Source organism: Apis dorsata, unplaced genomic scaffold, assembly GCF_000469605.1.
Source record: "Apis dorsata unplaced genomic scaffold, Apis dorsata 1.3 scaffold_233, whole genome shotgun sequence".
Lineage (NCBI taxonomy): Eukaryota > Metazoa > Arthropoda > Insecta > Hymenoptera > Apidae > Apis > Apis dorsata.
Genome location: NW_006263515.1, coordinates 484,168 through 493,901, shown reverse-complemented (window position 1 = coordinate 493,901; position 9,734 = coordinate 484,168). Strand labels below are relative to the sequence as shown.

The window sequence follows — 9,734 nt, the reverse complement described above, 5'->3', positions numbered from 1 at the left end:
TTGATCTCAGGAATCGGGAGAACTGCTTCGAGCTGGCCCGATGCAATTTCATAAGGATGGTTTGCGCCTGGGATCGGCAGAAATCGGCCTGTTGCCCGCGTATACCTTCCGAGCAGTTGTGGGGACAACCAAGATGCTTAAGCACCCTGATCACGCAGTTCATCAGAAGATTGTGGGACGAGGCTTTGGACTCTGAGAGGTTGTCCTGTCGATACTCCTGCTCGTTCTCCGGGGACTCCTTCTTCTTCCCTGCCTCCGCTCTTTCTACGGCTGTCGCTGATTCTGTCAAATAATGAAAAAAAAAAAAAGGTTATTAAAACAATTGTTGTGGAATGGGGATATTTTTGAGAGAAAATTTTGAAGCATTTCGGGTAATTTAAGTATTTCTTGGGAATATTATTATCAAATGTTATTTGTTCTATTTTATGTATTTTATATACAAAATGTGTAATAAATATATATACTTCTGTTTGTTTCGAAATATATTATTTACATTATTTATTATAATGAGTTTATGTGGATTTCCATTTTTAGTTGGATTTTATTCAAAAGATTTAATTATTGAATATTTTTTTTTTTAGAAAAAGAAATTATTTTTTTATGATAATATACATTTCGAATAATATTAATAATAACAAGAAATTTTATGATAATTAACTTAATTTATAAAAAAGAGAATAATATTATAGATTTAATAATATTAGTTAGTTATAATAATTTTAAATGTATAATAAATAATATTATTTCAAAATAAAGCATACAGTGAGTAATTCAATCAATATTCTAGAATATTTAGAACATTAGAATATTAGAACAAATTGGAAAAGAATTAAATCTATTTATATCTTTTGTAATCTTATTATATACAGAATGTGTAATAAAAAAATATATATGTGTATACTTCTGTTTGCTTCAAGATATATTATTTATGATATTTATTATAATGAGTTTATGTGAATTTCTATTTTTAGTTGGATTTTATTCAAAAGATTTAATTATTGAGTATTTTTTTTCTAAGAAAAGAAATTATTTAGTAAATTTAATTAATATTAGGATAATATTAACTGTATCATATACATTTCAAATAATATTAGTAATAACAAGAGATAATTAATTTAATTTATAAAAAGAGGATAATATTATAATATATTAGTTAATTAATAATTTTAAATGTATAGTAAATAATATTATTTCAAGATAGAGTCAATATTATTAGAGTAATATTATTTCAAGATATAATGAGTAATCATCAATATTCTATGGAATATCTATCAACAAATGTCAAATTGGAAAAGAAATTATCTATTTATATCTTTTGTAATTTTATTATACATATACAAAATATGTAATAAAAAAATATATATATATACTTCTGTTTGTTTCGAGATATACTATTTACGATATTTACTATATATGAGTTTGTATAGATTCCAAAAGATTTAATTATTGAGTATTTTTTTTTCTAGGGAAATAAATTATTTTTTTATGGTAAATTTAATTATTATTAGGACAATATTAATTGTATCATATATATTTCGAATAATATTAATAATAACAAGAGATTTTGTAATAATTAATTTAATTTACAAAAAAGAAAATAATATTATTTTGGATTTAATAATATTATTGTCAAATTGGAAAAGAATTATATCTATTTATATATATACATATTTTTTGTAATCTTATTATATACTGTATGTATATTTTTTACTGTATTTTATACTGTATGTATATTTTTTTATTACACATTCTGTAATAAATCCTGTAATAAAATATATATATATTCTTTTACCTGCTATGCTGCCAGTAATTTCGTCTCGAAGACACTGCTTCATTACGCCCATATCTATCAAAAGCTCGACCAGATTTAAAATGTTCTCGCACACCCTTAAGGTGCAACAATTACTGTCCCGCAAGGCGACCGAGTGCACTGCCTATAAAGATAGACAAGTTTAAAATATAATTTCGAGATATGAGAAAAAATCTCGATGATATAGGAATAATAATAAATCAAAATAATTGATCGAAATTTTACTTTTAGAACAACTTGAAGATCGATGTCTCCCTCCTTGGTGATGTAGCAACAAGAGCCAGGCGCTTCTGGTATTTCGTCGCTCGCGTAAGTGATGTTGGAGTCCGTTTGAGATCGTGTTAGACTGGGTTTCCTCTCGGAATCTAAACGACTACCGTGCATACTAATCACGTCTAATTGGCTGTCGATCGAACCCTGATCGAGAAAAAGGAAAGAAAATCGGTGAAAAATCAGATAAAATTCGATCGAAGAGTTGTAAAAATTTGAAAATTTGTTTTTTTACCTGTCGTTTCATGAAGTCTGGGGAAGGGGTAGGCGTGTGCTCCGTAACTGTGATGATGGGGTTCGGCGCTGTGTACGATTGACTGTAAAATCGACTTTGTTTCCTCTCTATTCGAGTATCGCCAACGTACCTACAACACGAGATTGATCAGAATCTTATGGTGCACAAGGTGCAGAGATATTTTGCATTTCGATTCTCTTCATGCCATTTTGGACATTTGTGAGTCAAGCGCTACTACTGTTCGACCTCTAAGGTTCTTATCTACTTTGGTGCGTTTGCAGCATTCCACGTTGCATGCTCGATGTGCTTCTCAATTTTTTGTTATTTTTTTTATTTTTTTTTTTCTTTTAATACTGTGTATATTTAATTTGCTCGATTCTTGCGAATAAAAATCTTCGATGGTTTTAAGATAATTCGAAAATCGAAGAATGCGGGGAATGTAATTTACAAGGGGAAATGTTTGTATCTTGTATCTATCGTGAGGTTGTGTAATTTACAATGAGACACTGCCCTCCTTACGAATGTTAAAGTGGGTTAGTTTGAATCGTTGTAAAATTATTGTAAAAAATTAGTGGTGATAGAGTTCGAAATAAATTTGAGAATATTGTATGATTACGTGGATTGCTGTGTTCAAGTTATGTATATAAAATCGTGTCGTATAAATATAAATTTATCTGCATAATATTGTAAAAATTGAATATTTTTTCCATAAATTGTTATTCATTTGAAAAAAATTTACAAAATTTTATACATAAATTATTTAGAATTTTTCCATTTGAATATGATCAATTATCATTTAAATTAATATCGGAAGAAAAATGTTTAAATATTTGTAGATTGTTATGTAAAATATGCAAAATATATATAAATATGTATTTTTGTGAAAAAAATTTATATAATATATTTATATTTATATAATATAAATTTCTCGAATGTTTCAAAATCCAGGAGAGAAATAAGGAGGGCAGAACAAATCTGAGAAATTAGTTAAAATAAAAATAAAATATGAAATGAAACTTTTTGATTGAATAATTTTCAAGAAAATTTATATCGAAAATTATATCTGTAATTAAAATACAAAATGACCCATTTTATTACGAATTACTCAGTTTTTAAAAAGTTTTCCTCTTCAGGATAGGATTAAATAAATTTTTTTAATTTAGATTATACAAAAATTAATAATATAATTCGAAAACTGTTAATAATAAAATTATCGTTTCGTTACTGTAAGATTTTTTAATTCTTGCATTTATACGCAAAAATTTTATTTTTTAAGATTTATTTAGGATCGTATTACTTTCATAAAACTTATTAAAGAATTATTGCAAATTTTCATTATTTATTTAATAAATTATTTTTATTATAAAAAAAGAAAATCAATGATAATCATTCTTGTATAAATTAAATAAAGTGTAAGATATGAGATTAATTTATTGTTGACAGTCATAAAGAGTCGATCTTTAGCCGCGTCATAAATTAAATCGTAAATTTAAACGTGGGCTAAAATATATACTTAAAAATATATATTAATAGAATATAATTTAAAAAATAATTATTCCTCGATGAATAAACAATTATTTTGGGACATTGCATAACATTACATAACATTTGTAATGTTATTATTATTTGCAATGGTAAACATAGAGTTTTTCCGCATTGAAAAATTCTACTCATCGATGACAAGATAAAACGAGAATATTATAACAAAATTACGATATTTTTTTATTTTAGTCGTAAATATTTAGCGTATGAAAAGAAAAATGCTTTGAACTTGACAATCTCTTTTGTCTTATTTATTAAAAGAACTAAAAATAATTTTTAATCAACGTGAAACTAAAAAATATTAGCAAAAAATAGAATAAAAGCTCCAATCTATAGATTACAAATCTTAGAAACGCGTTATAATGTGAAAAATATTTTTGCACGTAATTTTCTAAAGATACGTGTTCAAAACTATCATGAATTCTCGAGAGATATTTTAATGATAATTTGTCGAAATCGATGATGTGTTCTCTTATTTTCAATTTAATTTTTAATTTAATAAAATAATTTTTGTAAAATGAAATTTATGTCCGTTAATTTCGTATTTGCAAATTGAAGTTGCAAAGGATTAATATCTTTTTAATGCATTAATCTGAATAATATTTTACACAAGTATCAGGAGAGCCTGTGTTTAATAATTATGATCTATTATGATTCATTAATCTGCTGCAGACTATCTGATATATTCATCATCATTATTTCTGTTTTATAGGTACTTTTATAGTTCACCTTTTTTTTTCGTTTCACCTCTCTACATTTCTTTCTCTACGGCAATTCGTTCTTGATGGGTTCCAAAGCATGATTAATGTTTCCTTCCGTTCACCAAAAAACCATGATTGCATTCGTTTTTTTATATACGAATAAAATTTCAATTAATCCCCTTTTATTTAGAGGAATATCTAAGGCTTAACAGATTGCTATTAATCATTTCTGAAAATTTTGTAATGGAAATATGCAAATTTGGTGTATCTAATCTTTGATGTATCTAATTTGATGTATATAAATATATTAGAAAATATCACAGGATTTTATTTCAGTGAAAAATAATTTATATGAAATTAGAGAAAAATATGTGTATATTATTTTTTAATAATTTAATATATCTCATCTACAAATATATTAAAAAATATCACAGGATTTTATCTCAGTGAAAAACATTGCATAATAATTTATATGAAATTAGAATTGAAAAATATATATGTATATTATTATATGTATATATTTCAGTGAAAAATATTGCAAAATAATTTATATGAAATTAAAATTGAAAAATATGTATATATTATTTTTTAATAATTTAATATATCTTATCTATAAATATACACGTTACTATTACAAAATATCACAGGATTTTATTTCAATGAAAATAAAATAATTTATAAAATATAAAATTAAAGTAGAAAAATATGTGTAAATTATTTTTTTAATAATTCATTACTGCTTCGATTAAATTGTCAAGATTAAAGCATTTTTCAAGTTACTATTTAAATATTTATAAATGAAAAATAACATTAAATAGTTATAATTTTTCTTATTCATATTTTTCTTATTCCATGATATAGTATTCTCTTTTTAAATTTCTTTCAACAATTATTGCGAAAATAATCAATATCTTGTTGTGCTGTGAAAAGATATCACTAAAATAACAATTCTATATTTTCATGAATTTTATGAACTCTTTTAAGAGGAATGTGTTACGTTGACTGATATCGAATCAATTTCTATTTTCGTAGAACAGTTTGATGATGATGATTAGAAAGTAGGAAATAACGAGACGAGGGTGTTCAAATTTTCATGCGAGAAACGAAATAAAGCGTTTAACAATAGATCAGAAATATAAGAATGTAAAAAAAGGATGTCAAATAATGTTGAAACTTTTAAAAAATTATTACTGCAATTCGACGAAAAGATATTAAAATAGGTAAATTAACAAATTAAATTAACAAATTATCAACAAATGTAGTGGCAAGAAAAATTTATTTGGAATAATAAAATTATATCTCGATATATAAGATGACTCGTATAATTTCAAACAATTTCATGAATTATGCATTCAAAAATATTCCATAAAAAATTTGCCAAAATTTAAAATTATTTTCTTTTGCAACAAGAATGTGAGGATCAATTTTTTGAATAGAATTATATGTTTTTTAACAATTTAAATTTAAAAATAGTGAGACGAAGATAAAGATGACTGTCTTGCTATATTTCTTCTTTACTTCATCCAACTTAAATTCAAATTTCTCGTAATAAAAAATGAACAACAATAATAAAATAACATTAATCCACAATTTTTTGATATGTATACAACAATTAATTAACCAATTCTCTCAATCACATCATTTGATCAAATTACACGATTCACCCTGTTCACTCGCCAATGAAACGAGTAGTGCAACGCGTTTCGCCAGAAGATGGATTTACACCTTCTCCTCCGTTTCATCTCTCGCCTCGTTATCCAAGACACTGACAAATTTCGAGAGAGAGGGAAATGGAACGATCGACACGGCGACGTTTCCTTTCGTATCCATTTCACTCCTCCTTAATCTTCGTCTTTCTCATCTTTCTCGATAATATGACAACAACAACAACAACAACAACAACAATGAATAAAGTGAAAAAACTTTAACTTAGCCATCCTCTGACGAAAATACGAACGATAAATTAAAAGGAAAGTAAAAGGATCGATCGTCGATATCGCGTTTGTCCGAGATAAAGAGAGAGAAATATATTTTTCAGAGAGAGAAAAAAGTGTTTATTCCGTTGTTTGTGGCCAAGGCGGTTAGGGCGTGGTGTGTGTGTATGTGTGTGTATTTAAAGGATAATTGTGCGCCCTACCGGAAAGCAGGAAGCTCGTAAAAGAAGCGTGTAAACCGAGCTGCAGTACGGAACTTCCTCCGAGTGACGTTGATGACTTACCCTCCCGCGGTCAGCTCGTTAATCAAGCAGCTGAGTACGAGTTCAGGGGGTGAAAAGGCGAACGAGAGAGAGAAGAGAGAGACACACAGAGAAACACATTACGCATAAGTTTTGTAAACGAGGGATTTCTTTTTTTTTTTTTTTTTTTTTTTAATCAAATTAATGCAGTACTGGGCAAAACTGTGTTACTCGAATGAAGATAGGCAGATCCTTTGCACGGATATAGATCGAAGTTTGTAAGAATTTATCCAGTTATATGATATTTTTTTTATTATTTTGTTTGAAATATGTTTACAAATTTACAATATTTTTTATCTCTATTTATCATATAATTTTATGGATTTTATTCGAAAATGTTAAAATTGGGAGAAAATTTGCAATAATGTAAATTAAATAAATAGTAAAATAAGAAATTGTTTTCAGAAATTCTGTTCGTGAATTGACAGAAAACTAATTTAATAATAAATATTGAAATTATGAAATTAGATAACAGAAAAATTGATTTGTTCGTTTAAAAAATTGAATTAATATATATATAATAATATAAATATTTTTTATCTTGGATTGATATTCGAATATTAACATGAAAATTTTTTTTCCTTTCAATTTATGAATGAATTTAATGATTTGAAGTCTGATATATTTTTATTTTCAGATGTTCAAATATTTTTGAGAATAATTGGAAAAGTTTAATGGATACGAAGGAAAGAACATTAATATGTTAAATATATAACACATTATGAATCATATTTTGTAAATTTGATGTTATTTTTCTGTTATTGTTAAATTTAAAAATATTTATTCAATTATATATAATGCCTTTTTCTTATTTTAAAATATGTTTACAAATTTACAATTTAAAAATGTGTATGATTTTGAATTAAAAATTAATTAAAAATTAAATTTGATTCACCATTCTTCGATGTATATCGTTATGAAGAATCTATCCTATTCATTAGGATAACATAGTTTTGGGATAATCTATCGAAAATTCAGATATAGTTGGAAAATATGTCAGTGTTGGGTAAAAAATTTTTCTTGAAATCTATAATATATGAGGCCTGAGATAATACAAACTGCAGAACAATGCACTTGCAATCTTTCTAAACAAACGTTTCAATTATCATAAATTGAATATACATATATATATATATTAAAAATAAGAAAAATAGATGCCTGAAAAACTCGCCTTGAAATTATGCTTGTAAATATGAAATATTGTAATAATAAATTTAATATAATTTCTAGTTTATTCTAACACTATTATGATTCATGATTATCGTGCTAATAATAATTAGAATAAATAATTAAAATAAGCGTACATTACATTTTTACCTACGAATATTGTATAGAAACTATCATAAAAACCAAAGTGGCATCTATCTAAAATTACATATTAAGATAAATATAATTAATTATAATTTAATGAATACGAATATTTTACTAATCTCCTATGATTAACAATTATATTAAAAAAATTTCTTTCTAATAAATGAATAAAATTCCTTAAATCTAGATAACACTTGTAACACTGAATGCTGACAGATGCCATTTTTCATAATATAATATGTATACGATATTACTACCCAACACTGATTATAATCTAACATTCGAAGAGAAAAATTAATTATCTAAAATGCTTGTTTCTTACAGCGTACAGTAGTTTAAGCATTGCTATATTTTTCCATAAAATTGGAAATTTTCAGTTTCAATTTATAAATTGCTCGAATTTAATTGGCAAAATTAATTCAAGATTCATATCGCACGCACATACACAAATTATATCGATGAATTGATCAATTTGTGTTTGAAAAATTTCAACAAAAATATGCAACGTCGATTGAAAGAATCGTCGTTTAATGTGTATGTAAGTACGAGTAAAAGAGAAGAAAATTCGTAATGAAAAAAAGAAGAAATTTATATAAAATAGAATATTCTGAGATAGATTTAATTTTACTTGCAAGTGTGTTTCCTTACCTTAAACTTGGCATGCTTTTTCCTTTTATTAGATTCGTTGGATGTTTCATGTGATCGACGTCCTTCGCCTCAAAAATTTTCGACATCGTGGAAGTCGGTCTCGTTAAATTATCATCCCCTGTGTCGAGGCTTCTATGGCTGTCCTAGAAATAAAATTTACTTTAAACGACTTATTTGTTAAAGTTTAATTCTCTAAACACTGCAATATTATAAATCGAATAATTTAAAATCAAAAAGAAAAAAACTTTATATTAAAGTACATTCTAAACGAATAAATTCTGAAGTGAATTTTTATAGAGCTAAAATGCATTATTGTCGAATATACTTCACATTCATTCGCACAAAATTAATTAAATGAGATTTCGTAAATTTTTCGTAAATTAAAAATTTTTTTGTCATCAAAATCTATTCAAAAGATAGAGAAAATCATATCATTGAAATCAATTTTTATTTTATTCCGATATCTCTCGAAACCAGTTGTCGAGATATAAGAACGCAAAGTTTTCATAGCGTTTCAAGACAGTGCAAATGAATGAGCGACTCACGATCCAGTAATGTTTTTTTCCTGGAAATGCATATTATTTTTCCAAGAATTCTATCTGTCGCTTAATTTGTAATAGATCAGTGAGACAGAAATGAGAGTGAGAGATCCGAATAAATAACAAGAATGGAGATAGTAAATGATCGAAAATTACTTTTCTCTTTATACGACGATATCTCTGGAACCGGAAGTCGTATCGAGATAAATGAAAGTTCATTTTAAAGAAGAAAATTCTGCGCTTCGGTTTTTAATTCGTCGATCAAAGATCATTATCTTCGGAGTTATAATGATTCAAATTTTTCCTAATTTTAATAGAGTTTAATAGGATTTAAGGTATACGATTAAAAATTATTCTTCTCTTTACACGACGATATCTCAGGAACCGGAAGTCGTATCGAGATAAATGAAAGTGCATTTTAAAGGAGAAAATTCTGCGTTTC

At 25.9% G+C, this 9,734-nt stretch overlaps 1 protein-coding gene across 1 annotated transcript in view; it reads right to left on the bottom strand.

Moving 5' to 3' along the window:
• Positions 1-9,734, bottom strand: part of LOC102680756 (protein unc-80 homolog) — a 51,721-nt gene that overhangs the window by 29,806 nt on the left and 12,181 nt on the right. Inside the window, exons 17-22 of the mRNA XM_006615760.2 lie at positions 8,754-8,896; positions 6,777-6,806; positions 2,316-2,445; positions 2,036-2,227; positions 1,793-1,934; positions 3-282 (exon numbers count right to left, since the gene is read on the bottom strand). Coding sequence (XP_006615823.1) covers positions 3-282; positions 1,793-1,934; positions 2,036-2,227; positions 2,316-2,445; positions 6,777-6,806; positions 8,754-8,896 — 917 coding nt within the window. The remainder of the gene's footprint in view (positions 1-2; positions 283-1,792; positions 1,935-2,035; positions 2,228-2,315; positions 2,446-6,776; positions 6,807-8,753; positions 8,897-9,734) is intronic.